General features: G+C 39.3%; 1 long non-coding RNA gene and 1 gene segment (V, D, J or C); one reads left to right on the forward strand and one right to left on the reverse strand.

Annotated features, from left to right (window-relative positions):
* Nucleotides 1-1,372: 1,372 nt before the first annotated feature.
* On the reverse strand, nt 1,373-16,873 carry LOC138068505 (uncharacterized). The gene is made up of 3 exons (XR_011143336.1): nt 16,793-16,873; nt 1,797-2,471; nt 1,373-1,720 (listed from the first exon to the last, which is right to left on the reverse strand). It is a non-coding gene; the product is annotated as an uncharacterized lncRNA (long non-coding RNA).
* Nucleotides 4,113-25,346, forward strand: LOC104154188 (T cell receptor beta constant 2-like). The segment is given in 7 exon segments: nt 4,113-4,915; nt 8,957-9,292; nt 9,684-9,701; nt 22,736-23,071; nt 23,393-23,410; nt 23,814-23,920; nt 25,148-25,346. Coding segments are annotated over 7 exon segments (831 nt in total).
* Nucleotides 25,347-26,825: the final 1,479 nt, after the last annotated feature.

The raw sequence follows: 26,825 nt of genomic DNA on the forward strand, positions 1-26,825 counted from the left end.
TCCTCTTCTATCTAGAGATTATTACTGCTGATCTGAATATCCTGTAAAGGGGTTCTACAGAGCAAATTGTATGGGTAGTAGGAAAACTACTTCATACCACAGTCACTGAGGCATATAAACCGTGTTGGTAACTTTGAGATTGACCTTTGAATGATTTCAGTGGGGGTTTTTTGTCTTCTATTTTAATGAAATTCCTGAAAACCATAGTACCTCTGTCTAATCTCAGTCTTCTTGCATACATTTTGAAAAAGAGTTGTCTATCAGCTCTAGGAACAAGATAGAGAAAGGTGTCTTTCTATTTCTCAGCTCTTTAGCATATTTAGTTTTGAGTGGAAAATGGAACTGCAAGGCCTTATGAAAACAAACTTATCAGTACCCCTCAAAGTACTGCAAATTAATGAGCTGGCTATTGATTGGTAATAGTTATGCGGTTTCCAGGTGGCAGTAGAAAGGCACACAGATCTCTAATGGCCTTTGCCATCTTAAAGTCCTGCAGCCTCAGTGCTGCATTCCATTCTGAGGTACTTCTCTAGGTTTTCTCCTGGACAGTGCTTCTTTTGCCAGCTTGAAGTGGCATTGCACATATTGCAGCTCTTCGAAGAGTTTCTCATGAAATAGCTATTTGTAGCTCTTTGTTCTCGTTTCACTCCCTGTCCTCATATTATTTATTCTTATTTTCTTCCTGCTGAAGAGGAAGGTGGGGAAGCTGTAGCTATGGAAACCATAGTAAAAGTTAGTTATAGCAAGGTGAGTTGATCTCTAGGATTCAGATGCTCAGCAGTGACATCTCTGACACATCTTTGTAAGCTTCTGTATATTCACCATGAATAGCAGGGAAGGAGGGAGCAGTTTGTCAATAATAGACTACCTGCAGTATACAGATAGCACTGACTACTCAAAAGACAAGGTAACGACAGAAGAGGATGTGTAAAGTCACATCCCTGTGCAGATAATGATGCCATATGTATGTATGATTCCTTTATTTCCTTCCCCTTGTTTACTTTATCTTCCGGCCTATGTTTACTCAAGCCTCTTGTTAGAGGCCATTGATTTGTGCCTAAGTTGTTCCGCTGAAGACCAATATTGCTTCCCAAATGCTCATCTTCTGCTCCAAAGCCTATGCCCGTGCCAGTGAAACAGGGTTGTATGTCTTGTTATCTCTATCAGTTCTGCCCCACAGGAAGCCTGAGATACAGCAGCTGCTGCTGTGGTGGGAAACCCTTCCAGCAGTTGCAGGATGACCAAGTCTCACATGATTTTTCCCTCTAGCTACTTCCGCCTTCTGCTACCTTCATCTTTCAGCAAGTCAAGCTCATTAATCTTGGAATGAGAAAACTGTTTCCTTACTCAGCTAAGAAGCGTGAGTTGTCTCTGTTCTACTATGTAAGATAAATATGACCTGAAAAGGGGCTGCTGCTTAATTCTAAGGGTTCATGGGCAGATGTACTGAAAGTATACGAGAAGTACTTCCCAGTGGCCCTAAAACAAATCTGTAAATCTCAGGGCTTCTCTACATTTTTGCCTACTTCTCTCTACCTGTTTCCTTTGTAAGCTCTAGAGAAGAATCCAGGACTGATGTAAGGGGTGACATCATTACTTTCCTGTGAATTTTCCCCCACTTGAAATACTACTATTTTTAGGAAAAATGGCCCTAAAAGTCTCTCATTTGCACATGATTGCCTTTCCTTGTTGACTGATGTTTTAAATATTTTGAAGTGTCCTATAAGAGAGAGGGGGAAAAAAAATCAAGGAACTGTCTTTCCCTTCTCTCCCTCTCTCCCTTTTGAATTCCTTACCTGTAAGGCTGTTCCTTTTGCGTGGCTATAGATGAAAAATAAAGTGCGATAAGACTGCTCTCTGCTGGCACTTCTTCGAAATTACCTTGTGAAAGTAACACTCGAGGAGTTGTTGACATCACCCGGAAACACTCCTTCAAAATTAAATAGAAACAGAGGAGGGGATATGCTTGTTCCATGAAGCATCACCCTAAATGAAAGATACCATACAGGAGAGGGCCTGTAAGTGACACTAAGGACCCTGACTGAGCTGTAGACTGGAGAAGGAGATAAAGTAATCTTAAAAGGATTGGAATGGAATGGCTTTAGACCCAGAAAAAACATTATGAGTTCAGGGGCAGAATGAGACTAAGCAAGCAAATATTATTATTTAGGCAGATCTATACTGACAAATAAAAGCCTAAATGTATTTTTTTTTAAAAAATCCATCTAAACAAAGACAAATGTCTGCAGTCATGCCTATAATTAAGCATGTAAGTACATAATTTTGCTGTTGTAGAACAGAGGGTATTGCAGGGCAAGCTCAGATCACCTGTCCAATATCTTTAATGGCCTTCTGCAGTCCTGTCCTAAATGTTCCAGCTTGATCCGGCTTTCTCATGCATTTCCTGAAGCCCTAACAGCTGTTCCCAGCTGAACAGGACATGTCAGAACTTATAGGTTCTTCTGTGATATCTGAAAACAGGAGAAAATCATTTGGTTTTTTTTCCTAGTAGGAGAGTTACCTTGTTTCAAAGGTTTGTATCCTGTATTCATAACCTTTTTTTCTTCCCCCATGGAGACAAATTGAAGTGAAACCATTCAAGAGCATTATGAACAGCATTTCTACTGCAGGTATTCATTCATGTTGCTGACTGTGCACTAAACTTTTATATTAGAATAACAGACCAGGATGGGATGCCTGTGCCCCAAACCTAAATTGGGTTTCTGCCTGTCCTTCCCTGCATTGGCTCAGTGTGTGCTGGTGCCCATAGTCCCACTGGCACAAATCTTTCTTTCTTGGGGGTTATATCACATCAAGTTTGTAGACAAACCTATGGGGAAGAGTGAAGTTCTGTATCCTCATTTAGTTATGGTATATGAGAGAGAGAGAAAGTATCCTATAACCTGTCACCCCTAATCTCCACACCCTTTAGATAGTCTGTATAATGAAAGCACACTCTTACTCCTAGATGAGGCCTTTTCATAGTCAGTGCCACAGGGCACCTGAGAGAAGCTTGTCTTTCTGCTTCCTGTAGCAGGGCAGACAGGAATACAAGCTCAAGAGCTCAGCATTCTACATGCCTCCCCTTCGGAGCATCTGTGGCAGGTACAGAACAGACCAAAGAGGACATTCATGATCAGATAAGGCTGTAAAAGAAGCTTCAGTCTGCAATAAGCAAATCTCCCTCAGTGCAAACCAGCTACTGCAGGCTTGAGCTCTGGCTGCTTGTCATCCCAGGAGCAGAAGAAAAGAGAGTAGGAAGGAAAACAGCATTAACATTGCCATGAAGTTACCAAGTAAAAAATAACTGCATATAAAAGTAGTAATAAAATTAAAAATATATATCACTGTCTTTTTATCTATAGAAAAAAAAATCCTGTTGAGACTATAAATTCAGAGATAATGGATACACTAAGAAGTAGTCAGACTATCACGCAGAAACATATGACGCTTCCTCCAGCAATGGCAGAGGAAGGAAGAGCCTGTGGTTTCCAAGGCAATCTTTCACAGTGGCTGTGTGAAAAAATGCGAGGGTGGAGTTATGCACTGGATTGTTTTTGTATGAGGTTGCATCATTGTGGGGACAGGGGACTCACAATGATACATTCCCCCAGGAGGCCTTTACAAAAAATCTTATGTGTTTGAGCATTGCAGGAGAGTGTGTTAAAACAGATGCAGAGCACTCTGCAGCATCATGGGCATGTTCTATCCCGGTTTCTCTTGGCAGACTTCTTATTATGGGAATCACTTCCATTACCTTCCATCGTCTGAGAACTGGAAGCCTATGCTCTCTAGAAAACAAGGCAGGAGATTCTGGGATGACCTTGAAATAATTGTCAGAAAATCAGGTTCACCTCACTGGAGATGCACCTAAAACCTATTGGAGCATGTGAAGCAGATAATTAATATTTTTCTGTTGCAATAATATTTTGCTAAAGAATCAAAAATGAGTCCTTATTGACATGGCAAAAGTGTTAAGAAAAAGAGTTCTGGAACATAGCTGGTACCTGTTAGAATACTGCTTTCTGCATCAGCTGTCAAAAGAGAGGTACTAGTAGTTTCAATGTAAATAGTGTTGGGCGTTTCCTTCTTAAATAAACTTTCAATGTCCACTGACTGACTATCATACCTATAGCAGTCCAATATTTCTCTCTGATCATTCTCCACACTACCTCACTGCAGTTCCTCCTGATGGAATTATCAAGGATTTGTCTGAGACCACCTGACTAACTCCTTTGGGCTCTCCTTGTGTGGATTACTTTTAAACCATCAGTGAATCAAATGGGGTTCTGCAAGATCAAGACGGCTGACCTGCCAGTGAAGGAAAAACAAATGAGTGTTTTAACTCAGCGCTACAAAGGTGAACCGCCCATACAAACAGAGCATGTGACCATGACAGCCAGAAAGCAAGTAATATTTGATTATTTAACCCTACAGATTAAAGAAAAGAAGGATTCCTAATGCTTAAAGTACAAGACTGAGAGTCAGGAAACTCAAGTTATAAAGGAATTATATTTCTAGACACTGACAGCTTCTACCAATTTGGGTACCTCTGTACGGTTTCTACTTCTGCAAAACTGCAATAGCAGGTGATATCAGTGGGAAAACCTGGAGATTAGAGAATGGTTGTGAAACAACTTGAGATGAAATAAAAACTAAATACCAATAAATTATGAATGATGCTCTTATAAATGCTAAAGATAATACAGTGGGAATTCAAGCTGATTTCCTGCAAAAGTTCTCCAGATAGAGATTGAGGACATCTTTGGGATTCCAGACAGAGTAAACATTGCTTAAGCTTCTGCTCACTAGAGTCACCTGCAGTGCATCCTTTTTCTTTGCTCATGATAAAACACTGTCACTGTGAACAACAATAAGATTACTTTCGGCAACAGCAGAAAACTTATAGTGATGGGTAAGAAATCTTTATTTTCTCTTTTAAACAACTTGAAACCCATATCTTCTGTTTAGAGAACTTGCCTTTAACTTTATCCCCTCTTTCATTATTTAACTGGTGTTTTTCTGATGTGCCAATAGCCTAGGCTACTTTGGAGAACAGAGTAAGCTTGCTGCTCTAGATAAGAATACACTGCTCTTTGGAGAACTGAATGAATGCATTTTCTGTGACTAAAGAGCTGCCCATAAAAATAATTAGAATGAGGAGTGGATTCAAAAGCATGTGTAAATCATAAATATGTCTTCTTAATAAATCAACATCTGTAAAAAACACTCTTCTCCAAAAGTATAATCATTCCCCATAATTCTAGTTCTTCTGGGGCTGCAGGTAGTTAAGTCACTGAAAGGCTCTCTGTCTGGAAAGGACTGAGTTATGGTTACACTTTGGTCAGGTCTAGAAAACAAAATCAAAAATATATAACTAAAATTACTTTGGATTTTCTAAGGGTAAACTAAAACATATGTTATCTCAAATAGCTGAGGAAGACAAATATTCATACCAGGATTTTTAAGTGGCAAAATAAAAGCAAGCAAACAAACAAACAAACAAAAAACACACACATACACTCAGTTTTATCATAAGCAATACAGCTCTATACAACTCTTTAATTTGCAGTTGTTCTCTCTCTCCTCCATACCGCGGAAAGTTTCCACAAAACAGGCTGGTTTTTTTTGCTTCTAAGACCCTGATAAATGATAGTGATCTATTCTTCCCAGTATATTGCCCCTTGGGTTAGAAGAATTGATGCCTCAGACTGTTGTATCCAACCCTTCTACCGGAAAGTTGATAGAACTCAGTCTCAACAGCAAAAATTGAGACCCTTGTAATACTCTGCAGTGATCAGCACATTTTTTGAGATGGAGTGTGACTCCGAGGTACCTGAGCTAGAATAATCATAGCTAAGAGAGCAGAGAGAATAAAAGCAGAAACTTTCATCCAGAGAAGCTCAAAGGGAGGGATGTTTAGGGACTAAAAAAGATACTTATTTTACAAGAGTATATTCATGAGGTTGAAATAGTTTAAGAAAATGAGGCTGTTCAGCTGAAAATAAGCAAAGAAAATTACTCTGCCTGCATACAGGAAATATTTTCTAATAGCGCATCTATATAAATCTCCTGTAAGGAAATGGTAAAAGCACCAGTAATTGATCCACCTAAGCAAAAAGGCTCTGGAAGTGGTATTTCTGGGATGGGTCTCGCCTGGTCAGACACACAGACATCTTTCCCTTTTTTTTAGAGGAATCTAGATTAATGCCCTTCGTGTTTCCCCTTTTGCTGGTACTGCATAAGGGGAGGGTTGGTCCACAGGATTGACTCAGAGGAGTAAAAGCAGTGGAGAGGTTTTCCTTAAGGTGCAAAATAGTGTGAGTAAAGAAAGACTGTACTTCGGCAGTGGGACAAAACTCACAGTCCTAGGTGAGAAAGAAGTCAGATCTCTGCAGTTTATGATATTGTTTTAGATGAAAAGAGCATTCTCAATTAACAACAGACTAATTATCATTTTTCACTCAGCCATAAGGACAGAACTGATACTTTATTGGTTATTTGTTAGAAAGAATGTTATAGATCGGTTGGTATGGAAGTGTAGGGTTATAGGCACTTTTTTTTAAGATCCTTGTGTCCTTAGGCTTATGATGCTCTGTCTTCCTTGACTGGGAACATCATGGTGAGAGAGAAAGAAATAACTCTGAGTCACCTCAGTGTCCAAAAAAATATTGCAGAGGTTGGGAATCAAAGATCCTTCTCTGCAAGTCTGCAAGTTTGGGCCGTTCTCCTGCCTCACTGTGTAACAACCGGGAGCAATATTTCAGAGGTGGGACCAGACTCACAGTTCCAAGAAAGGATTTTCGTGGCATCTGGATCATGCAGGGAAAGAGTAGTCTTGCTAGGTTTTGCTCCCCAGTCTGTAGCTGGTGGGCAGGCTGCCCAAAGTTGCTGTGGGACACTGGCTCCCTCCAGCATTCTTTTTCACTGTTTCTGATTCTCAAAACCTCTGTGTTCTCTTTCACTCAGCACATTTTTCTCCTCCACTCTTTTTCTTTTCTTCTTCCCTTCCTGGAAGGGAGTTATCATCACCTATATCAAAAGGCTGCTGTATTTAGTGTTTTGGAATCACAGGGGAAAACAACCTATTCCTTCTGCCACTGCTAGATCTGATAGCAGACTATAGAAATACACACTAGGACCTGTTCCCACTTCCCCCCCCCCCCATGCATTCCCACTTTTGGGAACTAGTTAGCTGACAAAAAGAGCATAAGGATACTGTGGTTTATAGTCTGAAGGTGTGCACCTATGCATTTTCAGTTCACCCCTTATCTTTGGAGTTGGCACTGTGCTCAGAGTTAAAGGTAAGCAGTTGTGATTTATCTAGGGGCTTGACCAGAAAGACGTTTGAAAATTTCCTCTTCATTAATGATGTGTAGCTTTTACACAGATGATTTTCAAATGAGAGTAGAAGTGAAAGATAATAAGAAATTGTGAAACATACCTTGCCATGCTTGCCATGATGATAATGGAAGAACTGTTACACTTTTTCTCTTAGATGTTTAAAGAATGTGGAAAAGGGCATGCATGAGCTTATGCATGAGAGTGATTAAGCATTGTGCCTGTATCTGCCAGGACCACAATGGGAGATCTGAACAGAATGGACTACTGCACTGATACATTTTTTATGGTTGCCTCCATTCTTAATTGTATCAGTCTCCTTGTTCCATTTCAAAAACATGCTCTTTCTCTGGCTTTCTTTGCCTTTTCAGGATTTTTGTTGTTCTTTCTTTCTGCCTTTCTCCCCTGCCTTCCTCTTTGTCTTCTTTTTTTCTTTTAGTCAGTTAAATCTCTCTCAGTATTCTATTTTGTCCTTCTTATCTGTTTCCATGTCTTCACTCCTTAGCCATTGAGGCTATGAGCCAATGAACTTACACCAGATAGACTTTTAAGATTAAAAAAAAATCATAAATCCAAGTACTAGAAGGGAGCAGTAAAAGTGTTCACCATGAAGAAAACAGAGCAGTGCAAAATTTTCTAGCCAGTTACCTCCAGTATTTTCTAGTTATCTCTTTTTGAGGACTGTATGAGCTCACATGTTTTCACAGCATGACCCCAAAGTTCTTTATAGAATAAGCACTGACAATCATAATTAATATTAACAGCTGAAAGGCAACACCAGGGCTTAAGGGTCAAGATCAATGTAAGTTATAGATTTCTGCTAATTTGTGTATGCCAAGTCTAGAAAAAAGGGAGTGATCAAAAAGAGCATCCACAGTTTATACTGCCTTCACAAAAAATAGTAAAACAGTTTTCTCTTTGTCTATCTGGCTCAGCAGTTCCTCTCTCTTCATTTCTGTTTCCATGTGCACTCTATAGTCCTAGTGGGTTTATCTTGCTTGACTAGTAAGAAAGGTTCTCTATCACTCAGAGGAACTCAGTAATTTAGTAATAAAACAGATAAAAAAAGTAAAGAATATCCTACCTCTTGAAGGTCACTGCCTAATTTCTGAGTAACATCTCATTGTTTTCCTTGTGTACCCTTTTTGACTGTACACATCTGTTGCCTTTTGTCTTATATGTAGATTTTAAACCCTTTGAGACAAGGAACATTTTTTGTTTTGTGAGTGTATAGAATCTTGCATCATTTTGGACAGATTGGTAGTCTAAGACAAGGGTTTCTAACTTGTAAAATAGCTTAAATAATAGATAACGTAAAGAGAGATTTCATAGTCTTAAAAAGTGTCAATGTCTTCAGAGAAAGACAGCACCAGAACTTTGAACAGACCTGCATTTCTGTAGCCAGGCTTTTTATATTTCTGTGCAGTGAGTGAAAATATACATTTGTAGATCCCTTGTGTCTATCTAACTAACAGATATTAATCTAGATAATGGACATTTGTGAAAAAGCCAGACATATCAGATGTCATACAGCACCAAACAGATACAATAGGGGGTTCCTGATTGAGGACAGTAATAGAGGCTCGGCTCTGGGCCACGCTGCTTTTTATTTCAGAGGAGAATGATGAAATCATACCACCAGCTGTGGCCATCTTTTCCCCATCAAAGCAAGAGATCCAACAGAAGAGCAAGGCCACACTGGTATGCCTGGCCTCTGGTTTCTATCCTGACTACCTCAAACTAGAGTGGAAGGTGAACGGTGCTCAGAGGACAGAAGGGGTGGGGACAGACGAGTCTTCCACATGGAATGGGAGTACCTACTCATTGACCAGCCGACTGAGGATCTCAGCCCAGGAATGGTTCAACCCTTTGAATCGTTTTGAATGTGTTGCCACATTCTTTAAGAATGAGACACTGGAAGTGATACAAAAATTCATCTCTGGCGATGCTGGTGAGTAAACAAAATGAATATATATGGGTGTAGGGGGGAAAATCACTTAAAAGAGAAAAGAATACAAAAAGGTGTGGGTTATGATGTGAAACACAAAACCAACTTCTTTCTGTACGTGAGTGTGGTCACAGCACACATACATTTGTAAATGTGTAAATATATGTTTATATCTCTTCTTCTTCCCAGGCTTGTGTATCTACATTATTAACATTATACATCTATAGAATGAGAAAATTTTTTTGAAGATTTCTTCAGATTTTAGCTGAGAAATGTTCTGAAGTCACCACCAGTGTAGTAAAATGAATCAGACAATATGTTGTAAATTAAAACTTCTGAAACTCATGTTCTGTTAATTCTTAAGAGAAAAGTGACTGTCATTTTTGTCTTTCAGGTTGTGCACTCACTGCAGGTATGTGTGTCTTATTCACAGCCAAATATCTGTGTGTATTTAAATGCCGGTTCTACTGACACTAAGTATAGAATGTATGAGGTACATATTAAGTTTCTTTCCACTAAAAGAATAACATGTACTACCAGATTTAAAGGGTATGCATGTCAGATGGAAAACAGAAAATAAAACTGAAAAAATACTTATGGGGTGGGGGTGGGGGAGTTATATTTGCATGATGTGATCTCTGTATCTCCTCCAGTCCTTAACACTGGCTTCTAGTGGGAAGCTGTGTGTTTACCTGTTTACTAGCAGAAAGTTCACCCATGAAAGAAAAAATTCATACCTTGCCAAGTGATTAGGATGTCAAGAATCAAAATTCAGAATTCTGAGTATTTTCCTATCGTCAAATTGAGAGTACTTCCTATTACACTTCACATCTCCCCTCCAAACTGTGAGGATATCAATATTAAAAATTATGTTTAATTCCTCTGCGTATTCACATGTATGTACTCTTTCATCTTTCACTAGCTTCTTTAATGCTGCAGGTATCTGAAAGTAGAACTAAGATCAGGCTGGTCTCTCAATTATAATGCAACACTTAACAATGAAAAAACTGTAAGGATAAAAAATTATGTACCATATTATTCTGGCCTATATAAAACTGCCCTGATATACTAGCAGCATTCAGAAAGACACTGAAAATAACAAATAAAAAAAATTTAACATCTTCTTACTCAGCTTAATTTGAGTTCCTGAAGGGCATTGACATGACTAACTTAGTTTTTCAGTAAAGTATGGTAAGCTGTTATACTGTCTGCTGAAGAATTCTTATTTGACTGAATCTGTTTTAGAATCAGTATCTCCTTAAAATATTATAATTCAATACACAAATGACGTTTAAATTGCAGAGTCCTACCTGCGATATGGAAATTCTTTGAAGCTCACTTACGTGATACTCTGCATCAAAGCCTTGCTCTATGCACTTCTGGTGAGCACTCTACCATGGAGAGACAAGGTAGGCTGTTGTGCCACTTCCATTATTCACTAGTTCAAGGATCAGTGGGGACAGATAAATTTACCCTCAGCTGTGTGTTTGTTCTCCATACACTCTGCAGGGCTTTGTCCAGCTAATTTGAAATGTTTTCAAATTAGAATAGAGTTTTCTATTATTGTTTTTCCAGAGTTCAAATAAAATCAGTACTATCCAGCAGCACAATTCCTTTTGAAAATACTTGCTAAACACATGGAAAAAGATTAGAAAAATTAATGACAACTTCTCCAGAAAATAAAGAAGGGAAATATCATAGACATACTTTTCTATAAGTGTTCAAAAGGGACACACACCTGAAATGAAAGGAATAAGCAGGGTTTCTGAGGAGATACCTATAATGAATGGGATAAATTCAAACACAAGGGTGAAGTTTAACTAATTGCCATGGAATATTTTTATCAGTAAGTTTCTCACATAGCTGTAAGATCTTCCCAGGGAGGGCAGGGAAGGGCAGCAGAAGCCTCAGCACTTGCTTCTTTTAAAAGCAGGATTGGGAGAAGTATTTGGAAAGCAACCTCCTAGAGTTGAGGGGGTATATGAACACAATCTTAAGTATGTTCAAGGCTTTTTTGTTTCCTTTTTCAAGGATACTGGAGGGAGGAAGGTTATACTTTCCTGGGTCACAAACATCTGTAAAAAGCTGGGTGCAAAACTATCAACTCAGTAAATAATATGTGCAGATTCAGAAACTTTCATGGTACAAAAAATGGGCAAAAGCATTAGGCTACTATGTTCTAATTTCTCTTAATGGTCTCATGATACCTAGAAGTTGGGACACTGGTCTATTATTTCCTAAATTTTTTTTTTCCTTTGCTTGTCTGTTTGTTCTATTTTATTTTGTTTTCAGTTAGGCTGGTGGCAAGTTCTGCAGAGAATAAATGAAGAATCCTCTCCATCACCTCAGCAGAAACACAGTAAATTCTATTTTTTTAACTTTCATTAGAAAAGAATCTATGTTTCTGTCTGAGATCTTCTGCATATTATTTCTTGGCGGTTCTCTGTTTATTTCTGCTCTGTATCCTTTGTTGTAATGACTGGTGGCTTTTGCCTGAACAACATTTTCTCTTTCATAGCTTTAAAATGAAACATCTTCTTACTGTTCAGAGACTGAGGAGTTCACTTCTGGAATTAATAAAGTTTTAGCTTCTTTCCATTCAATATGCACGAGTTTGTGGGGTTATTTTTCTGAGATCTTTGTAACAATAGTGTCTATAGTGAGAACACCTGCATAAGATCTGGCAGGGAGTCAGTGACTGGCGGAGTACATGGTAGCAGGCCCAGAGTGTGAAACTACACGCTGACCAAATTCCCATCAGGGCCGGGCATGCATATCCCGTTTCGTCAACAGTGTCTAGCTGCTTCCTGGACAGTAGCTACTCAAGGTTAGCACAGCTGAGATAAGGAAACAGAACTAGTAGCTTTAAGGGGCTTTTAGGATACAACAAGCCGAGTCCTGCCTGGGCGTCCGACTCATGCGTCCAACCCATGTGTCCAGCAGCCTCCCATCGGTGACAGCTCCCCGTGCAGTTTGGAGTGTAAGTCATTTATTAAATCTATCCTGTTTAACCCCTTATGAACCTTGAGCATCTCTCTTCACCAGTATCCAACCCTTTCTTGCCCACCTTGCAGTCAAAGTGTCCCGCACCATGACTTCCATTGACCTGCGGTATTGTGAGGAATGTAAGAAACATTCACTGACAGTTGTTAGAAGTCCATCTTATCTGCTGTGTGTATGATAGAAGGGTTATGCAGTACTGATATGCAAAAGTATATCCTGATATTTCCTCCCCTGCACTTACCTCTTTCCCAAGAAAGAACTAAAGTCTACTCAAAACCAGTGCTTTACCACTATATCTAGTTGTTCATTTTTAGCACTCCAGAAAATGGGCCATATTCTTCCTATTGGTTCTACTGGGACATGTTTGGATACTGACTCATAAAGATGTTTGTCTATAACTGTTTAATTGGATTAGCAGGTTCACTAGCCTCTCACAAAAACTTTGAAGCTGAAGGAGGAAGAAGGGATATTAGCTAGGATATTGGCTATTACAGAGGGGAAAAAATTACCACTAACTAAAGAATAAAATACAGCTTTGACCCAGGCACTACAGAGGATGGAATGGATTTGGACAATCTATGGTAGAAGTATGTGGTGTGGAGTGCTAGGAACATGTGGGCTAGTACAACTGCTCGTGGTGACTAGCTCTGCATTTCCCTCAACTTTTTTTATGAATTTAGAAATGGGTTAGACTACATGACAAAATGTTATACTCTCTTAACCCTCTTCTTTACGCACATAAATGAATACAGGGAGGGGCCCAGGTGGTTTGGGAAGGAATAAAATTGGGAAGATAAAGAGATAAAAGGGCCAGTTGTGTGTAAGCAGGTGCCTGATTAGTATGCTGGCCATGACCTATGCCTGATCAGCAGGCACTAGAGGATGTCCTACTGAGCCCTTGTGCAGACCCACTTTGATATATGATTGGGAGCATGGTAGTATTTTTATACTGCTAGAGGATAAATGCTCTGTTCTACCACATGGTGAGGTACTGGGTGAGTAAGCAAGATGATGGTATCATGAGAGAGAGGCAGGAAGACTGCGAAAATGAAAGCTCAACTACGAGGAATAAACACTGTCAAATGTAACCCTGGGAAGAGGACTGAAAGTAAAAGATCAGAGCTATTGCTGAGGGGATTTTGAAAAGCAAGGAAAGAAGATCTATTCACACTCCTAAATTTTGTCTATTCTGATCTTGTGATACCTTCATGCTGACAAGAAGTATGTCCACACTGATGGATCTGTATGTTATATGTAGGTCAATCTTTGCAATGTTGAAGGAGACCCAGCTAGCGCAGAGCATAGAAGATCCATAGGTGGTATGATGCTGCTCTTGTACACCTCTCTGTTCTCTCCAGCCATTGTAGTCTGACAAAAGAATAAACTGGACAAACGTTATCTTTCCATGCCCAGAACTCAGGCTGTCAGCAGGTGGCCTGAACAAGTGAAGGCCTGTAACAAAACCAGTTTGGAAACTAATTTCCAAGCTACCATTTTTGTGAGCTCATGGACTTGTCAATGCTAAGGCCAAAAAGGACGATGAAATTATCATTTTGATATCCTGTGTATCACACACTAAAACATTTCATCAAATTAATTTTAATGTTCATTAGGCATAATAAACTAATATAAAGCTTGAGTGTAGCTAAAGCATGCAGGTGTCCAGTCATGATTGGACAACATCTAGAACTTCAGAAATCACCTCCCTTTTTGGTAATTTGTTGCAGTAGTACATCACCTCCACTTTTATATAGTTCTGCCTTATTTCAGTTTGGATATATTTGACTTCAGCTTCCAGACATTAATTCATGCTATGCTTGTCTCAGCTAGATTACTTTCTCTTGTACTATGCAACAACCTCACTTCTCCTACACTCTATTGCTTGTTTTTGTATACAAGGGTTGCATAAATCATTCCTGCTACAGAGCTCATACTGAGCTGCTTCTCCAGCATGTTCACTAAGACCTCCTCAGTCACCCTATTCCTTGCTGAAGCCCCTCGTTATTCTGTAGGTTTGGCTGCTATTATTTCTTTTGCCTGGAGACTACTATGGGGAGCTACTGTATGAATATGTCTGGGTCTCACTGGTTGTGTATATTCTGCTGAGAAACTGTCATGGAGCAGCAAGGGCTGGCGGGGAAGGTGAGCCAGGAACCGAGAATGACCACAGCCTAGGAAGTGGCATCAGCCAGGGCACAGCCAGAGCATAGTCCCACAGGATGTGTGCACAGCAAGCAGAGTAGAGTGCGGGCCACAGGGTCCCTCAACAGTCCCAAGCAAGGCAAATGATGAACCAGGTCTAGAGTCTGTCCAGGAAGTTGAGTCAGAAGCAAAAGAAGATGAGGCCAGAGAATGGACTTGAAAAGAGGCTGCAACATGGGTCCAGAGTCCATCCAAGAGACAAGGCCAAACGACTGAAGACAAGCTACAATGTATGCATGGTCCATCCAGAAGACAAGCTACCTACAACATATGTCCGAGGTCCATTCTGGAGACAAGGCCAGAGACATGACTGGAGATAAGTACACCTACAACATAGCTCAGGCAAGAACTGAAGGCCCTGAACTGAAGTTTAAATGGAGACCCTGGCCCTATGGCAGAGGGCATGGATGTGGGTCTCAGGTAAAGGCTGTTCCAGGCTGTTAAGGCCTATGGGTCCACTCAGGTTGCACTGAGAGCAAGCATCACAGGGTGAAGCCTGCTTGAAAATACCACTCAGATAAAAGGAGACTTTTACTACATCTATCAATTGTTTACTCATTAGATGATTCTAGCCTGTACTGGGAAACAAAGCACAGATAACTGTTACAGAGAACGCTTAACCAAAAGCTCTAGGCCGCTTCTGCCAATTGTTAAAATCTTTACGTCCTTGTAACACTTAAGGTGTGGAAAGCTAGAAGGTGATGGGAATCCAGGCAATAAATACGAATTGGCTTTACATACGGAGAAAGTAAAAGAGATCAGCCTGTTGTGACATGACTAGGAAGGTCACCAGTGAATTATGCCAACCATTTAAGTTAGAAAACAGTAAATAGTTAAGACAAGAGCTCCTTGAGGCAAACATACTCTTGTACATCCAACACTGTGCAGAAGACTGAGCCAAAGATGTAAAAGTTCGTTATGCATAAAAGCCAGGCCACCAGCCTGGACTCAGACACCTTGATCAGCTGGAGTGAATGTTTTCTCAAGACCATGGTGCTGGCCACAGCTGTACCAGAGGCCTTGACTGATGTTTTTTCTGTTGAGAATGTGTGTGGGTGTGAGAATGCATGTATATGTATGGGTGTGCACATGCCAGAATAGAAATCTTAGAATAGAAATTGCTATCCATCCACTATACCAGTCCCACTTAGTAAATATATTTCAGATTATATGTTACTGAGTGGTGGTATTTTGTTCTCACGGCTATCTCACCCTTAAACTCCCCCATGACAGCAAGTCTGCACTGACCTTTGCGCATGCACCTATGCTGTTTAGCCTCCTACTAGTATTTAGTATCTATATGATGCATTCATATTTATGTCTGTCTCTCTAGTTTCCAGCCCATTACAGCCATCTCCCCTTCCTGTTTCTCATCAGATATAAAGGCAAGGTTGGGTAACTGAGTGGTAGTGGATGGGAGGAGAGACATAGCAGTACAACTCTGCACACAGACATACAGAAGCACCTCTGTCTCCCCAGGTGTCTCTACGGTATGATCACTCCAGCCAAGACTATCAATTTTCTGTAGTACAGTCAGTATAAACACAGACTCTGCATATTCTCAAGTTCTTCCTGGGCCACTGTGGGTGGAGCTAAGGGAAGGACTGTTTTTGTATCAAGCTCAACCATTGTGGGAACAGTGGGGCAGCTCACAGTAATGCATTCCTTTGGGAGACCTTTACAAAAACCTCTTGGAGGTAATGGATAAATTCTGAAGCCCCTCGGGAGTATGCCCAGCAAGAACAGATGAACAAAACATAAAGAAACCTTTCATCCTGATACTCAGACTCTAACTTGAGCCACCAATTTGAAAAATCATGTTGTCATCTACCAAAATCCTCACTTCTGCTCATCTTCACATGGGAGGATTTCTAGTCAAGCAGAGAGATATCCTCTGTATAGAAATCAGCACATTTGTGGTCGTTAATGAGTGACCACATGGTAACCATATTGGTCCACGTAATGCCTTTCTGCTCCCACATGAGGCCCTGGAACAATCTGTCTGGCTGAGGGCTGAGGAGAAGTGAATATAATATCATCATGAGAAAAAAAAAAGAAAAATATACTTTTAATAGGTTTGCAAACACTATTTTTGGTAGAAGACAGCTCACATCAGGTAAGAAACTTCTAAGAAGGAAGCTACCAAAAAATCTACTATCTACCCTCCCACTCCCACATTATCCTTTTAACATTAGGCCCAATAGGCTACTTCTCAGTACCATGTCCAGCCCAGTTTCCAATTTCTCACAAAAAAATATTTACATCACTTTTTTCGGGAGACCCAATTCTATGGCTTACTTGACAGCACTGTTAACATCTCCTCCACTGTCTCCTGCCAGCACCAGTCAAAATCACTGAGATTGTCTGCCAGGATGTTACCTCTTCTCCCTGGCTTTTTCACACAGAATTTTCGTACTCCTCCCTCCCCTTTTTGTTATGGGGAGGGGCATATTTTGAGACAGTCTTTCTAGCATTGTGATATATAATCAGCAATTTGGTCCTGGGACTCAAGTAACAGTACTAGGTAAGTGAAAAAAAAATCCTACACTTTTAACAAATAAATAACAATAAATTTTTTGTAAGAGAAAATTAGAGAGTTACATTAGAGAGTTGCAGGAGGGAAGTCAGGGGGAAAAGGTGTAAGTTGGGTGGGTGAGTGAGTTCCAGCAATGCAATTTTTCATTAACACAGCTTAGGGATGGTAGAAAGGAGATAGTTTCACTGCTTCTGCATTTATTTACAAAAGGTATCTCAGATTGAACTTTGAGAATAAGACCGAGAAGTGGAACTGAGATATAGAGATGGAAAGAGTGACCTGCTAGATAGGCGAGAAGATCCACTAGAAATAGTATCTCCTGGAGCAATATTTCAGCTCTTTCAGCATATTCTTCTGCATAAGCACAATATTTTCTAACATAGATGAGAGCATAAAGATCCTCTCTCTATGTGATCTCATGCAAGGAATGATATATCCTGATATCATCCAGATTTTATGTGCACTTGATAGCTTCTAGTGGCAGATGATTCTGGTACTTCTTCAAAACACTGTGCAAACTCACCACTGCTCTTTGGACAGGGCACCCAGCTGACAGTGCTAGGTAAGTTTCCCTGGGTGCTTTTGTTTCTTACCCAAGATGATATACATCAGAGAATAAAATGCTTACAAAAACATAAGAAAGTGCTAAGGGGTTGACTTAGGAAACAGGATAAATGGTTTATTATCTTGGTTGAAGGTAGCTAAGAGCAATTGCTAAATCTATGTCTAATGACATAAAGGAGGAAAAGAAGTCTCCGTAACTAAGCATATCTGGAAACTAAAAGTTTATCTAGAGTCAGTGTGAGATCAGACAAGCTAACTATTCAGTCTGTGTCCCAGAACTTTAAACTGATGGAGATATGAGTGCGTTTTAGGAAAGTAACTACTACATACTTTCATTAATCTTAGTCTTCCTTTGACATTCACTCTTCAGAGAAATGAAGTAGGTCTAGCAGAACTTTTCAGTATGACTAACACAGCTACTCTGACACTTTTCCATTCCCACTTAAAAACAGTACAGAAAAATGAGCAAGGGGCAAAGCCTTAGAATATATTCCATTAGATTTGCTTGTGTGACTGGTAAGAAGGAGGACCTTAATCTTCCATTTCTTATATCTATCATCTAACCAAATCCTCACACATCTGCAAGTAAAAAATGGGCTGATTTTTCACCAAAATAAGATGCAGTATTCAAGGATGGTAGAGAAAGGAACAGAACACTAGCTAGATGAGAAGACTCCTTTCAGGAGCGGGATGGTGAGTGTAGCTGCTGTACCTATCACCATGTTTGTACTCTGGAGTTGAGTTTGGTCAGGGCACGAGGCTCACTGTGGTAGGTAAGAAAAATTAATTGCTTCAGTGACTAGATTGTAAGTCACCTGTCAGTTAACGCATTTGCTTCTTTGAAAAGGATCTGACAACTGATATGAGGAGACCGTGTTACACCTTTCTTGATGTCATTATCATAATTACCATTATTATGATAAAAATATATCAGTTCTAGGGGATAGATGGGTACAGAGCCCATAAAAAGGAATAATTTTTCCTGTTCTGTGTTTTTCATTCCATCCCTCTCTTCAAAACTCTTCAAACAGGAGAAAATACCATACTGAGCAATCAGATTGGTGTTCTGATTTCAACTGTTACTTAGGTAATCTCATGGCTGCTCCAACCGAAAAGGAAGAACTGTTTTCTGAGAAACTATTTACAAAATGTCTTTGTGGATTTCAAACTCCCAAGACATGTGAACAAAAGGAGCCATTTTTAGTATCTTCTGCTAAATAATATAATGCCCCTCAATAATTCACAAAAAGTCTTAGCATTTGCTTCCCTCTAAGGGAGGAAATTTCATCTGATTTCTCATTTAAACAAATTCAGATAATGCAGAGTAGCAATCATAGCCATTTGGACCGCTGTTCTGAAGACTTTAGCAATAGAAAAATTAGCTGTGCTTACAGAGAGCTACTGTCATTTGGAAGAGGGACCAGGCTGACTGTTAAAGGAAAATATTGTTTATAAAGTATGTTTGAAATAAAACAAAGGAAACCCAGAAATCCTATTTAGAAGATTTTTCTTTTACAGCCATTTCTTTATAAACCATTATTATCTATCTTAGCCCAATGATGTTTAAAGTTATTCCATGTACCAATGAGGGCAGTGATCCATCTTACAATTGCAGTCATAATTTTCATAACTAATTTTTGCCACATTTGCACTGATCATAATAAAAGGTCATAGCAATAGATCATTTTTACTTCTGAGAGTGTCAAAGAAATAGACCACTTGCTGTTAATTTGTCAGATTACTAAAACTATGCATAAAACTAGCAAGCAAGCAAGATTAATAGAAGAAAATGGAGAGGGAAAAGGATGAGAGAAGAGCAAAGAAGAAGAGGCCTCAAGTCAAGTCAGAGAATGTACAATACCTCTACAATGAAAAAGTCCCCAGGGGCTCTACCCAGTATTCACTGAGTCTACTGGCTGAGCTCCACTACAAATGAGCCCTATACCTGACAAAATCTTTGGCCTAGAATTAGATGACCAGCAGAATGAACCAATCCTTCTGATTCCCCCTTATTCCTATAATCTCCCACTGTCGTATGCAAAAGGAAAGTGTGTCCATGAAAAAAGAAGACAGATGAAGTAGGACTGAGATGGATGCACAGATATTCATAAGCAATTGGCAAGTTGGTGGAGGCTGAAGGCAAAGTAAGTGAAAATGGGTCCAAATGAAGGAGGATGGATCTTAGAGTACATCCGGTGATTTCTAGAATGTATGAGGACAGTGAAGTCAAAGCAATAGGCAATGAAGTTCTTTACTAAAGACAGAGACGTGGGGGGGTCGTTTGTATGCTGTAATCATAATCATCACTAGAAAAAAATGGCAGAATATGTAATGTCCAACTACCATCTTGATAGACTGATACACTTTCTTCTCAGCTCACCTTGAACTACTACTCTGCAAAAAATGGTATTTGAAGGGTTAACATGGAGAGCAGCACAGAACAGGAGTGAGCAGTTTTGTTGTTGCACTGTGAGGTTGTGCTCTGCCAATACCCTGTATTTTGGAGAAGGAACAAAAGTGTCAGTTCTAGGTAAGTGAGAGTCAGGAGAGGATTGTGTTAAGTTGTGCCAAAGGCAAGATTCTGGAAGTGCAGCACTGGTAAATACAGAGGGAAGTCTGTGGATGCAGATGAAGAATCATCTCCCCAGGAAAATATAGGATTTCTCATTGTTCATACTCTATAAAGCTCAAGTAGACACGACAAAGAACTGCAGAGCAGAATGGAATATAAAAATAATTCCAGCTCTTTCTGGAACACGTTAAGTAAAATATAACCTATAAGAACACTTGGTGAAAAAGGCTGCATTCATTAAGCCTACCAAAAGAATCCTGACCAGTCTTGTGCTCACACATAGACTTACCGAATGGTTATGGTGGAAAAGGGACAGAGTAATGGGGGAAGAGATTTGAGGATGTTAGTTTTGGAGAGGCATTAAGATAGTGTGTTCTGGAACAGATAAACTACATTTCGGAGGAGGAACACAAATAACAGTTCTAGGTAAGAAAGAAGGAAATTCAGTAAATATCTGAGAGTTTCTTTAAGATTTTAAAATAAAAAGAAAGGTAATTTTTGGTGGAACCTAAATCAGTAAATTTAAAAACCCTCACTACGATTCACTGCAAGAAGACAGAAAAAAGCCAGGCAACATGGCACATACAGGTAAGCAAAGGGGAATAGTGGTACCAAAAAAGTGCATTTGTGCTCTGGTTGTGGTCAGAAGCAATATATTGCTGAAGAAAAACAATTCACAGCTGTAGATAGTGTGATATGATCTATGTATTCCCTTACTAGCAACATTTATGCTTTCACAAGATAGGATCCAGATAGCAGCTTAAGGAAAAGAGAAGTAAGCTACCTGTTGATCAAAGAAAAACTGGCAAAATGCAATTTTTCTGCAATTAGATGTGGGCAACCTCACTTAACTGTTGTTAACCCTCAGCTACACCACTGGATCCAGTAAAGTAAAATAAAAAAAATGGTAAAATGCTAGTTTTATTGAAATGAGTGAGAAATTTTCCACTAATTTCGGTTAGGTCAAAATTACACTCTGCATTTGTTAATTTCAGTTTGGTTTCTGACTGCACTAGTTGGAGTAGTTAAAAAGTTATTTTTACCATGACCTCTCTAAGCTATCTACCATACTGTTTGGCTATTCACATTTAAGAAGTATATACTGGCTTCCCAACAGACTAATGGGGAAAGAAAGGAGAGGGAGACAACCAAATGAGACAGAAATAAAATCAGGAAAAACCGTAAATGCTGATGGCAGAGATAATTCTATAATGTCATCCATGAAGGCATAAGAAAATATAAAGGTGAAGAATGTGAATTGAAGAGGTCATATTATGGAAGAATTCTTTAGCGGGGAAAATCTTCATACATATGCACATACAAAACCTCAAAACCTCAAGCATTCATTTTCAGACAAAGGTAAATAGACCTAGAATAATTATTAACTAGCATGTAACCTTGCTTTTTTCTGCTCTCCAATCTTTTCCACTTTGTCGTGGTTTTATGCATGGAAAAAATAGGTAGTTTTAATGGAAATGATGGTGATGACAAGTCCTGAGATGCCGGCACAAGAAAAAGAATTGAAGTCTCAGGTGCTTTTTTTATAGTCAAATGAACTTGTATTTTGTGGGATTGGGGGCACTAGGAAAAGACACCAAGGATCTAGTCCAACTATTTCTCTCCAAAAAAACTCCTAATGCCTTAAATCAGGATGGAAGTGGCATTAGTTAATGAAGGCCTCTCATTTTAAATCCATATTTTGCTCAATAGACAGAGGAGGGAATTTTATGACGGCATTATGTCTTCGTGCGTTGAGTATGAGCATAATTTTTGTTCAGGAACTAAACTGACTGCCTTAGGTAAGAAAACAAGCCCTACTATATTTCTATGTTAAACAGAAAACATATTCACTTTTGGTTCTTTTCAAAAACATGGTAGGTTAAAGATTTTGGGTTTAGGAGGTGCAGTTTGCTTGTTTGCATATTTCTTTTTCTGTTTAAAAATGCAAAATAAGGAGCAGAACTGCTCAACAGTTAGAAAGTTCAATTCAGCTAATGAAGGACTTGTTTTGGCTTGGTCAAATAAGCCAAGACATTTCAGAAAAAACTTGACTCAGGGCCTGAGGAGACAGACATGCACAGAGAGAGATAGAGATATAATAGGGGGCAAACATAGAGAACCAGTTTACCCACTGCTCATTGTTTAGGTTAGGACAACAAAGGATAATTAATTTTTGTTTCAATTAGCACCTCAGCTTTAATTAGCTTGGCTACCTGGTAAGTATCTAGAAACAAAACAGTTTTGTCCTTGCTCTGCATCTTTATTTGTTAAATTCTGGAGCCAGATTCTGTATACGTAACCTATTGATTTTAAGGCAAATGGCTGTTATAGAATAACATACTTAGAACATATTATTTACTGTACTACATTTAAAATATAAATGTAATTGTCTTTTAGATTAAAAATCATGATCTTGCACACTCAGTGCTAAAGGTTTCATTGAATCTTGGTATTCAGCGTCCAGCCTCCCCTATACATATTCGTACAAACAAAAACACGACCTTATATTTGGATGTAAGAGGGTAAAGGAAGCGATAGAGGCTGTGGACCATACTGCTTTTTATTTCAGAGAAGAATGATGAAATCATACCACCAGCTGTGGCCATCTTTTCCCCATCAAAGCAAGAGATCCAACAGAAGAGCAAGGCCACACTGGTATGCCTGGCCTCTGGTTTCTATCCTGACTACCTCAAACTAGAGTGGAAGGTGAACGGTGCTCAGAGGACAGAAGGGGTGGGGACAGACGAGTCTTCCACATGGAATGGGAGTACCTACTCATTGACCAGCCGACTGAGGATCTCAGCCCAGGAATGGTTCAACCCTTTGAATCGTTTTGAATGTGTTGCCACATTCTTTAAGAATGAGACACTGGAAGTGATACAAAAATTCATCTCTGGCGATGCTGGTGAGTAAACAAAATGAATATATATGGGTGTAGGGGGGAAGTCATTATCTGAAAGTTTCTGTCCCTAGAGCAAGCAGTCAGAACTGAAGGCAGATTTCCTGCCAGCCTACTACACTTAACTCAGATCTGTCAGTCCCTGGAAAACAAAATCAAGCATAGGAATCCAATCCTGTTCTTCTCCAAAGAGAGAAGAGAACCGTAATTCTCATTTCCACATTCTTAATTATACAAGTGATTGCACAAACAGAGCTTTTTAGAAGAGGAGCTGATAACATGTGTGGGCTCAGATAATAAATCTGATTTCTTTCCTTCTCTTTTCAGGTTGTTTTATCTTCAAAGGTAAGTTGAACTATTGAACTTTTCCTCTCTTGAAATCAGTGAGTTTGTTTATCTGTGTGCACATGTGTGTGAACAGAGATGCATTTTGTGTACATGTGTGTAAACATGTCCCGTAGGGTTTTTTTACTGGAAGGCACAGCTATTCAAGCCTGTGTGCACAGGTGCAAGATTGTACATGTGTGGACCCATACATTCAGGGCTAATTGCATACACACACATGGGTGTGAACATCCAACTACTGTCTACTCTCACAAAACACTCCGTGCATTTCACATATCGCCATTGCGCTAGTTGTTCTAAACAGCAGGATGAAAAAAATCTCCTTGCTTAGGATAAGTTTTCTAAAGAAACGCCTTTTTTTTCTGTAAGTTTTTCTTTATTGTTTTCCTCCCTTACTTTTCAGAAAACTATCAGAGAAGTGCTATTGCTGGGAAGATTGTGTACATCATGCTCATTTTCAAGAGCATTTTGTACGGGATGTTTGTGATTGGGCTGATGCTGAGGTCCAAGGTGAGGAACAAAGTTCTTCTTCTTTTTTGTACAGCTTTGTCCTAATTCATTCTAACTGTACTGGAGACCAGTGTGGACAAAATGAGGTCTTCCATTACTGTTTATACAAACGCACCCCTCTAAAAATTATATTGTGTGTCTCATCATTTTCAAGAGAACAACATAATGAGGATGAAGGCAAGGGCTTTAGACAAAAAGAAAGAGAGAAAGAATGCCAGGTAGATATTGCACAAGATAAAGAACGAAATATCACAGAAAAGTATGGTTTCTTTAAAGAAGAGAGGGAGAAGGAGGAGGGACAATACAGAAAAAAAATAAGAAAGACCAAGAGAAGCAAAGGAGGAAAGTAAAAAGGCTGCAACTCAGAAAAAGGGAAGAGAATGTAAACTGTCAGGGAAGAGGAGGGAGAGGATATAAAGGAGACTATTTCTTTAAGGTTGCATTTGTGGGCAGCATTTATTTCTTTATCAATAACATTTATTATCTTCTGAGCTAATGGGGATTTTTTGCTATTCACATATGAAGCTTCAGTGCAGGGCTGGATAGAGACCACTTCATTTCTTTTGAGGTGTGACTGAATGAATGAAAAAATAAAAATTTATTTGCACTTTGCAGACATGTCAGCTGAGTAAGCAGTACCAAATCCCACTACCATAAATTGAGTTTGTAGCTATAGGAATCTGAGACATTCAAAACAGAAAAGACATACTTTTATAGCATCTTTCTCTTCATCAATAGCCATTCAAGGAATAAAATGTGATTAAACTTACATGTTCACTGTCACTCATTTTCTGCCCAAGTGACTCCCATTGATTAAAATTAAGTTACCCTTGATTTATAATAATGTAAGGGAAGGAAAAGCAAAATCCTTCTCTCACTTTCTTTTCTTTTTTCCTTCCTCCTTCCCTCCTTTTCTTTCTTCTTTCCTTCCTTCTTCTCTCTCCCTCTTACCTTCCCAGTTTCCCTCCCTTCATCTCTTCCTACCTTCCTATCTTTCTTTTTACTGAAACCCAAATGAAGTAATCCCCTTCCCTCTAAATATATATATATATCTAGATATATTAAATTGCTTTAATGTTTTTGTTGCAAATGAATCTAAAAGTCCTTCACCTATAATAAGAATTGAAACTAGATTGTTCGTTACTTTCCTTCCTCAGATCATTACCTAGACCTCAGTATTTCTCAAGTGGCCCATCCTTAACCACCTGTTTTTTCTTCTGTCTTTAGAAAATGTACTAGATGTGCTTTGCTGTGAAAGATCAGGCCTGAAGAAGAGGACAGAGATATGCTGCAAGTGGAAAGCTTCTGGTCTTTGTACCCAAGTACTGACTTGCTTCAGAAACCAGTCTTTTATTCTGACAAATGTGGGAAACCACATTTGCTTGTTTTAAAAACCAGCTTTTAATAAAATACCTTCCTTAATAAAGTTCTTTGTTTTTTCCTTTATCAGCCATGATAACATAACACAAATATTACCCTGACTCCTGCAGTTCTCCAAGAACTGAATGATCCAAATTGGCTTTTGGGAGAATATACAAGTGAACAAAGGTAGTCTCTGGTTGTTGGACTAGCACTGGATTAAAATGCTTAACGCTGCTTCCTGCTAATATGGAAATTAAATACACCTGTGCTTCTAGAGCTGAAAATCTGGCACTCAAGCCCAGGTTTTCCTGATGCACTTAAATTACCTAGACATTATAAGAGGAAGTCTGCATATTATACCATGTGAACTCTGTGCATCAATTTCTGCTTCTATCTTCTGATGTAGGAAACTTCCTGCTCTAGCTCATTTAGTCACCCATTTTGGGCCAAGTAGAAAGCCAGATTAAAAAGCTTGACCTTCCTGCACCATTGCTACATACAGTTCTCTGCAGGTCGAAAAAAATAAAAGGACTACCTGAGAGCTACTTATGCTCTTGAATTTGGCAGACAATGCAACAAATAATGAAAATAAGCAAGCACTATATTCAAAAGATAGATATGATTGTCCACTCCCCTTCCTGAACAGTATTTGGGCTTGTAAACAGTTAAAGTAGTATGGCCCGTGCTAGATAGTACTGTGCAAACCAAATAGAAGTACTGTGCTACCTACTGATACGCTATGTACCCATGGGAAAGAATGGGGAGAACAGAAAAATAAAAGGAGATACTGCTCAAAGATATGAGATTGTTTTTACTTGGAAAGTGGTTGTTCTAGTCGATCACTTTTTAAATAGATGGCAGGAGGGAGGAAGAGGGGATACTAAAGTAAAAACTGAAAAGAGTTGTAGCAGATATCCTTAAAAGGAAAATACACATCAAGGGGATTTCTGCCCAACATAAACAGTAAAGCAAAGGGATTACTAATCCTGAAGAGTGTTTCTGGAGATCATTCATCCTCTTTGTACCTCATTAAACTAATGCCTTGTGGTACAAGCTGAACAACTGGTGATTCAGAGGCAGTTCACTCAGTAGGAAACGAAGACAGCAGGAGTATACCTTGTATGTAGAGATGTATCCTAAACAAAGGTAGAAATAGTGCAGGCCAAGATACAGGAGCACTGGTGGAGCATTGGAAGCAGGATATTTGGGAGTGGAATAGCAAGGGAGAATGAATAAGAGAAATAGAGTGAGGCAAATCTTTGGCTAGAATAACCGGAGTCTGCAACAGAAGGGGGAAATATCTCTGAAGGTCTCAGCAGAAAATGGTACCTCAGGAGCAGGGCGCATGACATGCCTAAATATGCTTGAAAATATCTCTTTACAAGAACAACAGTTGAGTTTAGCCAAAACAGGATGCGGTTTGACATTTACTCAAAAAAACATTTTGAAAACTCGTCAGCATCTCTTACCACAGCACTATCCTAGCTGCCCAGAATGAGGCACGGGGAACAGCTATCTGCACACTGCATCATGGTTGGACAGA

This window comes from Struthio camelus, chromosome 1 (assembly GCF_040807025.1).
Source record: "Struthio camelus isolate bStrCam1 chromosome 1, bStrCam1.hap1, whole genome shotgun sequence".
In the NCBI taxonomy this organism is placed as follows: domain Eukaryota; kingdom Metazoa; phylum Chordata; class Aves; order Struthioniformes; family Struthionidae; genus Struthio; species Struthio camelus.